The following is a 17,277-nucleotide window of genomic DNA, read 5'->3' as shown; positions in this document are numbered from 1 at the left end:
CGATCAATCAAACTGCTTTTTCCTGGATGGTGTTGAACATTTTGAGTGTTACAGCATTTGTGTCCATCCAGGCAAGTGGAGAGCGTTCCATCACATTCCGAACTTCTACCTTGTCAGTGACAATGCTTTAGCGAATCAGGAGGTAAACCCACTCATCACAGTCTCTGAACTGCTCTCGTAGCTACAGCACTTATCTGCCTAGTCTAGTTGGATTTGTGGTCGATGGTCTAAGGATGTTGATAGTGGGAGATACTCTCTTCTTGTTGGAGCTGATCGTTGCTTAGTATCTGTGTGGTAGGAACGTTATTTATCCAAGCCTAGATGTTGTTCAGGTCTTTGTGAATGGAGCTGAAGACTGTGCAATCATCAGTGAACAGGCCAACTTCAATGGAGGGTATATGGAGGGAAGGTCATCGATGAAGCAGTTGAAGATAGCTGGTCCTAGGATATTGCCCTGTGGAAGTCCTGCAGTGATGTCCTGGGCTGAGATAATTGACCTTTAACAATCACAAACATCTTCCTTTGTGTCAGGTATGACTCCAGCTACTGAAGAGCTTTCATCTGTTTTACTGTGGTTCATTGGTGCCAAATGTGGTCGAACGCTGTCTTGATGTCTAGGGAAGTCACTCTCTGGTCTAAATATGGACCTAAGAGCTAAATTGTAATGAGGTCTGGAGCCAAGTGGTTCTGGCGGAACCCAATCTGAGCATCAATGAGCAGGTGTTAGTGAGGAGGACTTTGCAGGGTCAACTAGACTGTGTGCTGCCTTCAGTGTGTCCTAATTCAATGCCTAGATTACAAATGAGTGGTCTGTCTGATTTGATTCTTATTCTTTGTAGCAGTTTGATACAACTGAGTGGCTGTGAGGCCATTTCAGAGTAGAGGTATGCAAAGGAAACCCGACCCAAGTCTGCATGCCGGACCCAGAAGCCCGACCCGAACCCGACACATGCCATCGGATCCCGTCGGGGTCAGGTCGGGTAGCAGGCCTTTACCCATGTACTGATGTAAAGGCCTGTCACCCAACCTGACCCCGTTGGGTCCTGACGACATGTGTCGGGTGGGCTTGGACTTGCGGGTCCAGAATTCAGGCTCATGTCGGGTTTCCTTTGCACACCTCTACTTTAGAGGTCAATTAATAGTAAACCACATAGGAATGAGACTGGTGTCACATATATGCCAGACTGGATAAGGATGGCAATCTCATGGTCTAAACGAGATCAGTGAACCAGTTAGGTTTTACAAGAATGTGACACCATTTACTGATACCAGCGTTTTATTCCAGATTTTTTTTAAACCAAATTTAAATTCGCAAGCTGCCATAGTTGGTTTTGAACTCATATTCTATAAATTATTAGTCCAGGCCTTTGAATTAATAATCCAGTAACATAAACACTATGGAACTGTACCCATAGAGTTACTCCTTTCTCTAACACTAACCTTGATCACAAAAAAGTCAAAAATTAAAAGAAATAAATGATTAAAAAATTTTTTTTAAATGCGGAAATGTTTACTAACACAAGCTGAGTACTAGAACAGAATAGGGAAAAAATTGGCTGAACATGAATACCAATCAAAGTGAAATACATATGATTTTGTCCAAGCTTAATTTTGTCTTTATCTGCAAGAGATATGATGTAACAACAGGTATACAAAACACAATCAGCCCCACCAAAGGGATCTCAATAGATTAAGATGATAGAAAGTTTAGAAGCTGAGCAGCTGTGATCAGAAGAACTATGGTTCAGTACTGTGGCATAGGTAAGAGCAGGGTTACATAATGTGAAGGAAGTTGAAAATTCGAAAGGGACATATCTCATCCTAAGTTTTTGGAATGCACCTGCCAGAACTTCTGATACTGACCCTTCCAAAGTTTGCAGAGTCTGAGGAGATTCATTAATAACTCTGTGAATGTTGGGTGCCAGTAGAAGTTATTAGGGTGCCTGCCCTCCCCCAGAGACTGCATTTAATGGTACAAGTTGACAGTCCAGTGGTGGCGGGTTCGGTGAGGGCCAGCCGATGCGTGGTAGCAGCAATTGCAGGATCGCACTAGAAGTTTCTCTCCCTTGTCCCTCTTCTGAGGGGATGAAATGTTAAGTGCAAAAAGTCCTTGGTATTTGGGGCTCTGGACCAGCACTAGGGGCTGATATTCCAGTGGTGTTCTCATGTGTCATTTAGTGGCCTAACATATCAACCCCCAATTGCACAGTAACTCAGTAACAGCTAGCCTAACAACTCACAATTGACTGACTATTAACTGCCAACTGACTTGGAATTTTTAAAATTATAAAGTTAGTTTCAATTTTAGTTTGAACATAAAAACACAGTTTCTGCACGACTTAACCACTACTTTCCCCACAGTTTCTGCCCTTCTCACAAAATTCCTGTTTTTGACATCCCCACTCTGTTCCCTGTTCACTCCATTACAACACAAGCTCAGTACTGTAGCAAATTATTAAAGTTACAAGGAAATCTAAAGCTGTTTATCCATGACATTCACAATCACCCATAACTGAGGATTTAACTGAATAGGAGGTACATTTTTTTGAGGATTATGACTATGATTTTTTGGCCCAGTAACAACAAAATAGTTCAGTCACACTTCCTGAAGGAAAATTCTGCTGAACTGTTAAAATGCAAGAGGAAACAAGTATGATTCTGATCTCGAGATCTTCAGAATAACAAATTTCACCTCTGTTTGCTCAAAATGATTTCCAACAGGACAAATATACTTGCAACATTTTTCTTTTAAAAAAAAAGATTGATTTTAGCTAATGCACAATGGAGCCATTAGTATGCCATGTCCGTCACTGATAAGCTTTGGCAGCCTTCATAACTAGAATGAACAGATATTCTGTTGTCCCTCACTGTTTATAAATTTAGGTATGGGTATAATTTGGTTTCAAATAAATAAAATGTTTTTCAGTTTAGTTTTATTGGTGATTTTCATAAGGCCTGAGGGCACTTTTACCAAGGTGAACAAAAATATTGAAATAGATTGCCAAATTCATTGATGGATACCATACGAAGAAAGCCTCTTCAATCAATTTTATTTTCTTATAGCTAGGCCTAAGTTTAGATTGCGGTCATAAAACACCTGAATGCGACAGATTTTATTTGAGAGCAAGAATTAGTTGTAGATACAATGCAGCAACACCATTTAATAAAGTTTGGATCACCCTGGAATATAACTACATTTATTAATGTGTCTTGTATAAACTTTCACCTATGGAAAATATTGGAAAGTACATTAACATATTAATGATAATTGTGGATGAATATAATAATGTGGACCAGTTAATATCTGAAAGAGGGTGGAGCCCTTGCAAAACATTTTAAAATAAAGCCTTCATAAACATTATGGGCTGAATTTTACTGACGCCTGGATGCCGCGGTTGAGGCCTGCTACCCGACCTGAACCCGACGGGACCTGACGACGTGTCAGGTTGGGCCCATCTTCAGGGTACGACGTTCGGGCTCGGGCCGGGCCGAGTCCAAGTTGAGTTGGGTCGGGTCGGCCCGGACACACATGTTAAGTGCTCTGCTGACAAGTATTGAAATTAAAAAAGCTTACCTGAGCTGGGAGTCCGGGACGAAACTGAGTCTGCACAGTGAGCAAGTGACGTCAGAATGACGACATCGCGCATGCGCTGCAGCTTCGTGGAGATTCCGAGTCCGAAGGTGAGTAAATGGATGGTCGGATCGGGTCGGTCTTGGCTTGGCTCTAGTCGAGTCGGGGTGGGTTTGGGTCAGGCTCGGTGCAAAATCGGAGGGACTCGGGCCGGGTCGGCCTCAGGTTTAGGTTTGCAGTGGTTTGGTCGAGTCGGGTTATTTTTTTCCCGACCTGAGCAGGCTGTACGCTACGGGTCATGGGCGGGGGCCGATAAAATTCTGCGGGGAGAGGCCCGCCTTGACCTGCGACGTCGAGAAGGGCCCGCCGCTTATTGCCGGTGGCGGAAGACCTCGGTGTGGCCCTGCCCGCCACCAGGCGGCGGGCCCTTCATCTCCATATTAAAATGAACCCTAATGAAATGTAAATTAACTTACCTGCGGAAGGCGGCTATTCTACGCCAATTTTATAGCCTCTGATCGCACTTCACGCGCCTTTGGAACTCTGTATGGGGTTCCCAGGCAGGAACCCGGTGGGGGGGATAGGAATAAAAATTTCAGGGTGTGAGGGGTGGAGGAGCAGGGAAAACAATTTTCATTGGCTGCAGGGAGGGTGGGAAAGGGTTGAAGGATAAAGAGTGCAAAGTTTGTTGTTCAAAGTTCGGGACTGTCAATAATGGTTTTTGAGGGGGAGAGGGAAATAAATTCATTGGGGGATGGAAGTGGCGCTTTTATGTGTAATTTAATGTTTTTATTAACAATTAAATTTCTGGTATCTTTAAACATTGAAATCGCTGCTCAGGGCTTAAAGCCCTTTAAAATTGGCATTGGGGACGCGGCGGCCGCCCTCTACATCATCGGGGGCGGACGCTCCGACCCCACTATTTAAATGAGCCACCGCGCGAAATATCACGGGCTCCTCAGCAGCCGCTGAATGCGGGCACCCTGCTGAGTTTAAAGGGCGCATCGCAGAGTGCGGTGCCCGAATAAAATTCAGCCCCTATGTCTTCACAAGATTGAGGTGTAATTTATATTCTGTTTAAGAGAGCAATTCTTGTTTTGAAGACACCGAAAGAATGTTCAACATGCTGATTTCCCAGCCATCGTAAGTTTGTAAATTTAAGCAATTTTGATCAGCTGAAGCAAAAAAACTTCAAAAATAAATTCACATAGTGCTTCTGATCTTCTGATTTGTTTGGAGTCTTGGCATACGCACATTCCCAAGGTCAAATATCCAACTGAAGAGCCCTTTTACCTGTTATATTGCAGATGTTTTGATTTCAGCTCCTTTCATGATGGCTATAAGATTTGGTTCATTTAAATTAATGTCAGATGTATATTACAGTGGGTCCTTGTTTTAATTTGTGGTACTAATTATATAGACGATCTGGTTTGTGAAGACTCCTTAATTTGTTCTCATTAAGTTTGGAGAGCAGAAGGATGCGCCATGAACAAATCTTCTAATAGCAATATTTTTGTTTATTTATTATCTGTGAAATTTTTACAACACACATTAGTAACACAGAAAATGACTGTTAATAGCTCTTTTAAGTGCCGTGCTAATTGTGCACTGCAGCTGCTTGGTATTAGAATCTTCTCTTCTGATTGTAAATTTGAAACAGTTTGCTTTAAAACTAGACAAAAATAAAAATAAAAATTGAATGTTAGAAATGCACAGCATATTGATTGGCATCTGAAAGAGAAAGATAGATTAATGTTTCATTTATGCACTTACTGCAGTAATCAATTAAGTTGCATTTAGAAATCAAGTGCTTCTTCTGTATTCTTGGTCTCTAAATACCAGGGATTGTTGGCAGAAACAGAAAATATGCCCCTAATTTTTTTTTCCCCCTCTGAGTGCTTTGGATCATCTCTTACAGATTTTCTTGAATTCTCTATAACACTGTTCAATCTTTGTTATCATTTACTGTCGCACTTTCATGTCAACACTTAACATTGAAACTGCCTATGTAAATGTTTACAATTCAAATCTTGTATGTAAACAGTTATCTGTGATGATGCAGTTGTGAACTCTGACCACGAGATGGCAATATATTTCTGAAGCCTCCCTTTCAGCTCATCCCAATTTTCAGCCAGGCATACCCATTTATCCAGCTGCATAGATTATTTCTCTGGGAGAATCTTCAGTTGGAGGGAAGATTTCTCAAACTTTAGTGTGGGCTATTGTCACGGAACTGTATTTTTTTCTCCTCTGTTAAAAACAGTGTACCTTTAAGACAGAGAGAGAAGTGTTAGATTTCTGAGAACAGTGTGCCACGGCTGCAGTTGTTACCTAGGCAACAGCAGGAGAGTGAGGAGGTCAAATGGTATAATGTTTCAATTTGACTGTTAAAACCAGCTAAAACCAGTTTTTGAGGGACAGCAGCGAAGCGTGCTTACTGGAGGAAAGAGCTGTCTATTTCTCTCAGCAAAAATTCTACAATGAGCTCCAGGCCTTGTTAATTGCCTAAGGAGGAAAAAACCCTTTGAAGAGACAATTTGTATTGCTGGAAGTAGCAAAATTCCTTTTCTTTACTTCCAGTCTAAGGACTCTTTGCTTCAGGATTGAATCTGTCTTGACTGATTTGTGTTTTCTGGACTTCGCAGTAAAGTTTCGATTGAGAGACTGTCGGTTTTAAAATCCGAGTGGACCCATTGCTATATTCCTTGTTTAAAGAACAGTTTGACGCCTGATGCAGCTGAAGTGCTCTGAATGCCTATCCATTGAAGGACTGTTTCATCAAATCCGCGTGGAGATTTCGAGTGACATTTGATTTTTTTTTTACACTAGGATACTTCACCCATCGGGAACATAACCCACAAAGACTAACAACCCAGTTATTTATTTATTCTTAAGAAACAGCTAATTTTTTTTAAAACAGTTAACCGTTAATTTTTGAGTATATGTGTGTGAATGGGGGAATTAGGTTAAAAAAGAAGTTATAAGGTCTTTAAACATAGGGTTATCTTAATAGCGTTTAAGATTTAGTTTTTTCATAAATAGCTATTGTGTTGTTGTCCAAAGATACCTGGTTTGATCTGTTTTATTCAGGGGGTTACTAGAGTGTTTAATTTGGCTGTTTTCCAGTTGGGTGGGCAAACTTTAAGAATATGCTGCGACCTGTGGAGTGACGGGACTGAATTGACAGTGCGTTGCTCCCACCTCGGTCATAACACTATTAAGACCACCAAAAAGTTAACTGTAGGCTGGCTAAGCAAGGCCTGCCTTTGTTTGTGGAAATGTAATTTCTTTATAAGGATTAAGAAAATAACACCTATGTTAGGTAATTTTAACATTTTGGTGTATTATTCGATAAATACTGTAGAATTATAGTCAAACTTTGCATATTCCCGAAGAACATTTGATTGAAGTACTCAATGGTTTTCTCCTCGATGGGATTGAATGCTTGTGCCTGAAACAGGTGCAAGTACTCTAATTCCATGCAAATGAGATGAGATGATGCATCACACCTCCTGCCCAAATCAAAGGATCTAAAGAGGACAAGCAGCAATGCCACAGTAGCCAAAATAAGTAAACATCACCATTTTTTCCAGGGCTTAATGGAAAACTATGAGGGTTAGAGGCCTGGCTGCTGTTTTTGGAATGCAGCTAGAAGGCTCCACACTGGTAGCCATTACAGTTGTTACAGTACTCTGAGGCCTGTTGCAGAAAGTGGATTGGCACCCTTGTTTTCAGGTGCAAGGCCTACCAGGAGTACTTTGGTCTTAGGCTAATGATCTAAACCAGTAAATATGAGTATGGGGCACTCATCCTAATTTGTACCGGGGGTGACGGTGGGGTGGGGAGCTCCCGGGAGGGAGGGGGGGCATAAAAAATAAATCAGCAATAAATAACAGCCGAACATTGAAAAAGAATTGAACTATTAGATATTTTCTTGTCTTATCCTCATGCCAGTTTGTCCGCCTCTGTTTTGCTATATTAAAACACCAATGATGTTTATTATTTCTGAATATAACAGAAACACGAGCATATCAACTGTTGAAACAATCGGCAATGCAGCAGAATGAGAAAGATGTCTCCGTTTTACCTTCACCAGGTAATGACCAGTTGAGTATGTTTTAATAAAACCTCATACTAATTTGCACCCAATTGTTCAAATCATCCACATGGTCTTTACTCACTAAGAATAGCTTAGAAAATAGTTAATTTTGTTTTTATTCCAGGTACAAGTCTAACTAGATAGCTGCAGACAAATAATAGCAGTATATAAATTGCTCCCATTATATGGTTGCAATTTTTTTCAATTATCTTTGAATTATGCCATTATGTAAGTAGCTGCTGCATTCAGAAGACATCCGCATGCTTAAAGGAAAAATGTATACCATGGATTTGAGGGTAAATCTATTTTACTTGAAAATAAAAACATTCCTCTTTCACTCCCCATGTAGTTTTCTTTTGCTATGAGCATAGTTTTGTTTTGACTTATTAAATGTTGTAAATATGCTGTTTATTTTCATTCTAGTTTTGCTTTGCTACTTGGTGTGATGGGAGTCTTTACTGCGTATTCAAATCTTGCCTATATAAATACTCTAAGCTCTTTAAACTGTCCTAAACTGCTATGAATCTGAAAAGGGTTTTCCAAACAAGCTGGGTTTTTTTCCACCATGGCATACTTTATATCTACTCCTCTTAAGTGTATACTCCTGATAAGTGTATACAAATGGTAGGAAATCAGCTATACACTTAACAAGAGGAGGCTGCATTTATCCTTGAGGGTTTCATTAATATTAAACTGTGACAGGTCTAGAATTATAATTTCTCTGAAATCCAACAAAACACTACAGTTGCCATAAATAAGTCTTGTGATTAAACAAATGATTGCATTCTGAAATTCACGCAAGCTGGTGAGAATGTTTTTTTATAAAAGGTCTGTCCTATAAAACAAATAGAGGGAATTGTTCATGTGCAGTCGAAAAACAAACTTCATTTTGTTTTATGTTGAGATCACTTGCTTATATCCTTTGTGGTCAGCAGCGAAGGACGAACACTTGGTCACTATGCTGACAGTTGGTCACAGAGTTTTTGCGGGCTTTTGAATGTAGATTTGCTGTCATTGGGCATCTGATCCAGCCCGGTGCCCTCTATAGGGGATCTGTGGCATGTGTGAGCAGGATAAGCAACAACGTGATTCTTCAATCAATCAAATTGAAGAATCCTCATTGAGACATGCAGAGTCTAAACCAGGAATTGTAAATTAGATTTAAATCATGCTGTTAGAAATTCACTTACACCTGAATGCACAAGTCCTAACTTTTTCTGTCATGTTTAGTGGATAACTAATGAATATCGGCCAGGTGCTGTTATCGCACAGCCTGTGGAAGAGCAGGGTAACTTGGGCAGCAACTTATGGATTTCTGCCTTGAACTGTGGACTCCAAATGTTGCTGTCAGATTTACTCCGTAATAACAGTGAGCACTGTTAGCCTCACCATTAATATCTATGCAAAATCAGGGCCTACGTCTGTTTGATGTATCAAACTACACCACCCATTGTTTTGCGAACCTAAACCATTTATACCATGGGGCAGTACTGCTCCTGTGTTTCGACTTTTCATTGTATATATACCAAAGAATATGATTGCAGCACAAACACTGTGGCAGTGAACTACTATAGCCCCAAATGCAAAGTAAAGTGATGGAAATCAACTATCATTCCTCAGATCTTATGAGTAGTATAAGTGCATGCTAAATAATCCTGTTCAGCATTTTGAAATGAATATTCCACTATAATTGTATATAGCGTAATTGTTTTGGCCTCATTCATGTTTTGTTCTAGGTATGAGCAAGCAAAAGAAAACCAATAAGATGAAAAATGAGGATAAAGATCAGGAAAAGTTTGAAACTGACTCCAGTGAAGAAAGTCCACAGTTAAAGTAAGACAATAACAATTAAATGTAATTATCACTGAGCACTATTAATCAGAAATACCATATTGTTAATCACTTTTGTTAGTGTTCTAAAATTTATAAAAAAAAGATTGCTACATGGCTTCGCAAAAATTCTGATATGTAGTGCCTAATTTCAAAGCTGAAATGTAAATCCTGGAATTTGTTCTTTGGAAATGATCATTGATTTCATTATTCACAAAATTCACAATTTATAGCAATCAAAAATTGGTAATTCAGAACAATCGGCAACCGTCAGTCACACGCCTCGTTCCAACCTTCTTTTAAAGACACATTTCCATGGGAGCAATGCCTTTGGGTTAAACTAGTGCAGAGGATTGTCTTGATTCGTAACCTTTGTGTGCTTTTGGTTTTCATAGGTTATTGTTCTTCCCCATTGTAATAATCATCATTGATGAGATGTCCACCATTTAATCTGTGGGTGTGACTCACAATGTCATTTCCCATAAAATCATTTTATGAAGATTAAATTTGGCAGCTCATACACATGAAGTGACACTTGATGATTGTAGCAATCATAATTCATTAAAAATCATGTTTAAGATTCTAATAATCAATGTCTTCTTAAAATAGAACGATTTCTGCAATGGTGGCAATTAGAATTAATCTTCCTTTGAAAGACCCTTATTCAACTGTAGGGCATGACTTTATCATTTGCAAAAGAGCTGCATATCTCACTATTACCAGTGACACATCTTCTATACTGTTAATTGAAAAGATTAATTTAATAGTTGATGTTGTATTACTCCACATTTCATCAACAAAAGCTTAAATCAAATCCATATTTATCCTTATGGGTCATCATCTGTCCATGGTAATTAAAAAAATAAATTCTATGCCATCCTTTCCACATTAATTTTTTTTTACCTCCTCCACTCAGGTAAATTGTGTACAAACAACACTGAAGCTTGAATTTTGCTTGTAGATACATTGAAAGGGAATTACATTTTATATGGGGAAGGAAGTACTTTGTGTATGCCACCATATAATCTTTTAGAAAGTAGTACCCAAGTATATCTTCTCCCTTAGGAGCAGAAGTTTTCAGCAGCAGAAGTGAGAAAGCAGTTTGCCAATATTGGCACATGCTATACTTTCACTGGAGAATCAAAGAAAGAGAAAAAAAAACTACCTTAATCCCCTGAGATTATATGGACAACCAACTGTCCAACTGTGTGACAGACATGGTTTTCCACTTTTAACTATGTTTACGTTTTTGGTGTGGGGTGTGGTATCTTGTGTATTTGGCTGGCTCATCACTGAAAAGATCCAAAAAGCTTTTATGAGGAGTGCATGTCACTCTGCGAGCACATCACATCAGACTGACATTCAGCTTTAAAGGGTAAGCAAACTCTACTGAATTGCCTCTGTACTGAATGATATGAAAGATGATATCACTGCATTTACCAATGCCTTAAACAGACATTGTATGTTGTACCCCTGCAGTGACATTGTAAAGTTGAACTCCAGTGATGGCATGGATGCAAAGCACTACCAAAAATCTACTGTCCTATTTCATGGTGTCACTGCAAGTGTTTCCTACACAAAATGTATGCTCCAAATTTGGCTCTAGTAAGCAGTTGTAAAGCACAAAAAAACAAGAAATGACTGAGCGATATGGCAAAGTATATAGGAGTATGACTTTTTATGAAGATATTGTCTTCCTTTACCATTTTTAAAACTATGAGACAATTTAGAAGACTGAAGTTTTTCTTTAGTGAGGTCTCTTTCAAGGTTGTATTTTTACCAATACAGTATGGCAGATATTTTTCACTTCTAAAAATTTCCAGTGAACTCTCTGCAGCACTAATAAATGTACCTGTGACATCTAGTGGGAAAAATCGGCACTGCATAATTTTGTTTTAATTCTTGTACTGTACTGACAATACAAACTTGCATGATTCAGATCAAATCTCACCTACAATCAGTAAAGACAAATCAGAACAAATCTTTACCTGGCTTCAAGGTTATAATTTTCCTGCTAAACCTGTTTCATTTATTCCCAATCATATGTTTGTAGAATTATATTTCAAACTTGTGACTGCTATTATATTTGTTACCATTCCCAGTCCTCAAGTTCATATTTAACTCTTTCTATACTGGTGAACCTTTTGCTGCATTTGAAATAGACTTTGTACCAATTGTAGTCTGAGCTGAATACTTCAAAAGGGCCTGATTGTCATGGCAGCATACACGAAGGTAAATTAAGCGCTCCCAGCAGGGATCTGCGCTCAAAGGGTGTACAAGTCGGAAAACTGAGACTACAGTGTTGTAGCTCCATTTCCCACCCACACTGCCTTTGGGTGTGGCTTCCTTGCTTGGAACATGGTGTGAGTGAATTTACCTTACTATCTTATATGCATTATTTTCAACGCTATTCCTAAATCATGTTAGTTAAGTAACCTATCAGTTTTTAACTACCTTCTCTATAAAAATGAAAATATCTTTTGAAATAATGAAAAATAGGACAAAACCTATTGCAATTCATTTAGCATGTTATTGAAATACTAATCCTGCAATCAACAAGAGAATCGTAAAAATAGTTTCATTAAAACTTTAATTTTAACAAGTCTTACCTACTATATATATGCCATTACTTTCAGGCTGAAAAATAGTCTGATAAATCATAAAATTTCAGTCTCCTTATCATCTAAATTGATCCTGTTCGTTTTAAGATTATACATCCATGAGGTAAGCAGTCTTCAGGCTGTGCCGTTGCTGAAAGCAGCTGTCTTGCCTGACAGTAAAAGTGACCAACCTCATTTTATGCAGAGCAGCAAGACCATTGGAGGTAGGGAATGGCCATTCAAACAGAATACAACTGCAACCAAACCCCTCTATAGAAAGCAGCAGTTCCTCACCCTAATCTTCTCTGTGCAACACATGAGAGGCCTCAGCAGACTAACAGTATCATGCTAATCATCAAGTATTATTTGTGCTTTGGAAAATAATTTTTTAATTTTGATTTGAGAAGAATGCATATAATTAGAATACTTAATGTAAACTGATAACTAAGGTTTACTTTACCTTCATAGGCATAATCTATATATGTCATTCTGGACTTCATTCCTTTTGAATTATTAGTTCAACGCCACTTGTGCTTCTTATAGCTTTCCATTTAGCATACTTTATTTACATGTAAACTTTAATACAGCATCATTAAACCCAGCACCTCTTTGTAAGTCAATAATAGCCTTCCAAGGTCTCTGAAAGAATTCATTCTTTTTTTTTGTGTTCTGTTGACAATTGGGGAGTACATGTCTGACAACCAGTCCTATTCATGAAAATACTGTTTCTATTTGTGAAGAGTTTCATTGATTAGATTGTTGGGGTAAAAGGCAGCTGGCAACTTTCACACTTTTAGCAAAAGTTTGTAGTGAAACCAGGTATTGTGCAGCTAGGCCATTTCAGGTTCAGACTCCATTGACTTCCTGGTAAACCACCAATGAGTGTATACAGCTGCTCCCTATTTTATTCACCTGTTGTTGCCTTTGTAAGAAAACACTCCATTGCTCAAGGTTAACGTTGGTGAAAATTACTGTACAATGTTGAAGAGAAAGACTTGCACTTATATGGTAGCTTTCCCAACCTGACAGCCAATGAAGTACTGTTGAAGTGTAGTCGCTGTTGTAATAGAGAAAACATCGCAGCCTATTTGCGCACAGCAAACTTCTGCAGACAGAATATGATAATTACCAGATTATTATCTGTATTTAATTATGTTGATTGAGGGATAAATATTGGCTAGGAGAACTCCCCTACTCTTCTTCAAAATAATGTTGTGGAATCTTTTATATCTACCTGAAAGGGCAGATGCTTCCAGACTCCAGGACTGTCCCTTAACACTACCAAATTAAACAATCTCCTGTATTTCCTGGTACTGCTCATAAGTATCAGAAATCTGGAACATCTTCCCTACCATCTTCTGGTATATCCTGGGTTGTTTTCTTTAAAAAAGGTAAAATAATAAAATTGAACATTTGGCTGAACTAACATATAATAATTATCAAGATCACTGATTTACAGCTTCTACAAAAATATGGACATAGCCATGCAATCCGAACCCACAAATACCACAGACATTCCCAGAATATACTTTGCAATAAAAATTCAACTCACTTTATCCACCATTGTAAATCAGTGGTCTTGATAATATATCAAACATTACATAGCATAAAGCAATGTTTACTTTTACTTACCATGCCCACTGCCACAAGAAATCCACTGGTATTTTGTACATTTTTATATGATACACACTGCAGACTCGTGATTTTTAGTCCTTTATCCCTCCACTGAGCCACTAGTGGAACATGGAATATTGTTCATAAAACACATGCTGCTCAGATGGATTCTGTTGATTTCAAGTTATTATATTCAAACTAATGCCTCAGATATTTTTCTCTTTAATTTTGATTACTTCAACATCTTCATCATAAGCTCCACTCTGCAGCAAATCTAAAAAGTAAGTCAGCCCAAAACCGGTGTAACAATATGTAAAAGTAAAATTAAGCAAAACAGAACAAACATGGTTTGCAGAAATTAAACTACTTGTACGTTCCATGCAACTGCTGGTGTATTCCCTAAATCAGTGGTCCCTGATGTGGATTCTCTCTGTCCCTCAAACTATTTAATCACCATTTTTCATCAGTATCTTGACATCCCCCTAAATATCCAATCCGTTCTCATTGAGTATACTAGAAATTTGGCATAGATAGAGCAGGAAAACATGGATTTACAAAGGGTCAGTCACGTTTGACAGATCTGATTGAATTTTTTGAAGTGGTGACTAAAGTAGTGGAGGGGAACATCTATGGATGTTGTTTATATGGACTTATAGAAGGCATTCGATAAAGTCCCTCAATAGAGACTGTCTGCTAAAGTTAAAGCTCACAGAATTGCAGGGAAATTATTGACCTGGTTAGGAGATTAGCTGAGTGGCAAAAGACGGAGAGTTGACTTAATGGGCAAGTGCTCAGGGCTGAATTTTATGAGCGCGCCGCAAATCGCAGCAGTGCTTTCTGATCTCGGTGATCTGCTCAGACGGATGCGCCTTTGCCGAGCCCCTGCAGGTGCCACCGCGCAGGCACCAGTGCCATTTTAAAGGGATTCTAGCCCTTCAGGTAGAATCAAATTTTTAAAGGTGCTGTGCCTTGAAATGACAAATAAAATTTCGGTGATACTTTCAATCCTCTTTCCAAACCTCCCCACTGAGTTATCAATTAATAAAATAACCCATCCCCCCGGAAAACCAATTTTTAAAATGACGAACTTTCACCCCCCCCCCCCCCCCCCCCCCCCCCGCCAACTTCAGCACATTTGACCCTCAACCCCTTCCTACCATCCTCACACCCAATTGGAACGGTTTTCACCGATCGCCCCCAGCCCCGTCCTGAAATTTTCACTCCTCCCCCCTCTCCACCAGTGTCATGCTTCAGAACTCCGATGGAGTTCTGAAGGCGTGGGAGTTCCCGGCGGCCGGAATATCGGCGTGGGACGGCTGTTGCTACCGGGTAGGTAATTATTCTTTAAATGTAATATGATTTGCATATTAAAATGAAGGTCCCGCTGCTGCACCGATGCCTTGCCACCGCCGGTAAAATGTGGCGGGGCCTTCCTGGTGTCTGGGGTCGTGGCGGGCTTCTCCTGGAAGAATTTTCCGGGCTCCCCCGCCATGACCCCTGACGTCGGAGAGCTAGTAAAATTCAGCCCTCAGATTGGCAGGATGTGGCTAGTGGTGTCCCATAGGGATCTGTGTTGGGGCCTCAACTATTCACTGTATTTATTAACAGCGAAGATGTTGGAATAGAAAGCCACATATCCAAATTTACATATGACTCAAAGATAGGTGGCATTGTAAAGTAGTGTAAATAGAGTCATAAAATAGTGCAGCACAGAAGGAGGCCATTCAGCCTATCAAGTCTGCACTTGCTGTTTTGAACAGAAAATCACTAGTCCCACTGCTCTGCTCTGAATCTGTACCAACCACCCAATCAAACTGTGCTTCCAAATTCTAACCATTTGTTGTGTTTAAAAAAAAAAGAAGCTTTTCCCTGTGTTGCCTCTGATTCTTTTCTCTGATTAGAAGTCATGCAACAACAATACTTGGTTAGACCACATCTGGAGTAATGTGAGCAGTTCTCCCTTAGGAAGGACTTGGAGGGAGTGGAGTGTAGATTTACCAGAATGATACCTGGACTCCAAGCGTTAAATTATGAGAAGAAATTACACAAACTAAGATTGTATTCTCTGGAATTTAGAAGGTGAACGGCGATTTGATTGAAGTTTTCAAGATTTTAAGAGGAACGGTTAGGGTATATCGAGAGAAATTATTTCTGCTGGTTGGGGAATCTAGGACAAGGGGACGTAGGCCTGGCTCTAATTTTTAGGCAATCGGGAGTGAAGTTAGGAAACACTGTCACACACAAAGGGTGGCAGAAATTTGGAACTCTCGTCCGCAAGTGGCAGTTGAGGCTGGGTCAGTTGCTCATTTTAAATCTGAGATTGATAGATTTTTGGCAACCAAAGTGTTAAGGGATATGGAGGCAAAGGTGGGTATATGCAGTTAGATCACAGATCAGGCATGATCTCATTTAATGGCTCAAGGGACTAAATGGCCTACTCTTTTCCTATGTTCCTAAAGCATGAACATGGCTGAAAATAAGATCATTTGTAAGGTACTGCTAATATAGAAAAGATGTCTGGCATGATGCGTTAACAAAACTCTGGGGTAGAAATTCGTCTTGGGCATTAATGGCTGCCTGTTTTATGTCCCACCCAATATTGAGTTCTGTTGACTTCAGTGAAACTGAATATCGGGCAGGGTGTATAACAAGCAGGCCCTGCGATACCATTCGTTTATGGGTACTGGTCAAGACAAATTTCTACCCCTCTGTTGCTTCATAAGTCCAAACATAATTGATGGAATGTTTTACACTTGGATCAGAATGCACACATCAAAAATTACACAAGTTCGAGGTCAGGCAGTTACATTTTTGTAGGTCAGCACCTCCAGACAGCATCTTTGTGAATGCCAGTGAACTTACGGAATAAAGTTAAGTTGTTGTACCTGTTCCCTAGAGCTAAAGCGAACTTGGCTGTTAGGTAGTCATAGTACTAAGTGAAATGTCTTAAGAACGAACTGTTTATCTTTATTTGGTTATGTGACAATATATGGCCAAATTTGTTTCCATCTCTGGGATATAGATATGTTCCACCTGGATTGTGCTATGCATATATTGATTTGGACTTTGCATTGCTACAGCTAATTTTTTTGGAACTTGGTAAATAAATTTGATTGTGGCAGTGTGAATCTTCCCTGATGCAAACTTGGGCAACTTTATTTTGACTGGAGTTTAAGTCAGATTCTGAGAAAATTACATCTGGAAGCCAGTTCCGACATTCACCTCCAATAAACACCGAAATGCTGGAAATACTCCGCAGGTCAGGCAGCATCTGTGGAGAGAGAAATGTAGTTAACGTTTCAGTTTGATACTTTCATCAGAACTGGAAATTCAAGTTGGAGAAGGAACAGGTTTTAAGCAAGTAATGAGGCAGGGAAAAGGGGTGAAAGGAAGGTCTGTGATGGGGTGAAGGTAGGAGATATTTTTTTAAAAAGGGGGCTGGTAATGGGACAATTGAATAAATAAAAGATAGGTCTACAAGAGGTTTAAATGGCAACAGCAGAATCGTTGAGTGCTGCTGTCTGAAAAATGCAAGTAGTGTTTATGAGCTGAAATTGTTGAAT

General features: G+C 39.4%; 1 protein-coding gene across 5 annotated transcripts in view; it reads left to right on the top strand.

Moving 5' to 3' along the window:
- The window catches only part of kiz (kizuna centrosomal protein), a 218,049-nt gene that overhangs the window by 140,572 nt on the left and 60,200 nt on the right, over positions 1 to 17,277 (top strand). For all 5 annotated transcript variants that reach the window (XR_010976293.1, XR_010976294.1, XM_068045741.1 and 2 more), the window contains 2 exons: positions 7,590 to 7,667; positions 9,407 to 9,503. Coding sequence is in view for 3 of the 5 variants with exons in the window: in XM_068045741.1 (XP_067901842.1) it covers positions 7,590 to 7,667; positions 9,407 to 9,503 (175 nt within the window). In the remaining 2 variants the exon portion in view is untranslated. The remainder of the gene's footprint in view (positions 1 to 7,589; positions 7,668 to 9,406; positions 9,504 to 17,277) is intronic.

Source organism: Heterodontus francisci, chromosome 13, assembly GCF_036365525.1.
Source record: "Heterodontus francisci isolate sHetFra1 chromosome 13, sHetFra1.hap1, whole genome shotgun sequence".
Classification (NCBI taxonomy): Eukaryota; Metazoa; Chordata; class Chondrichthyes; order Heterodontiformes; family Heterodontidae; genus Heterodontus; species Heterodontus francisci.
The sequence above is the reverse complement of the archived record's forward strand: the minus strand, read 5'-3'. Positions and strand labels throughout refer to the sequence as shown.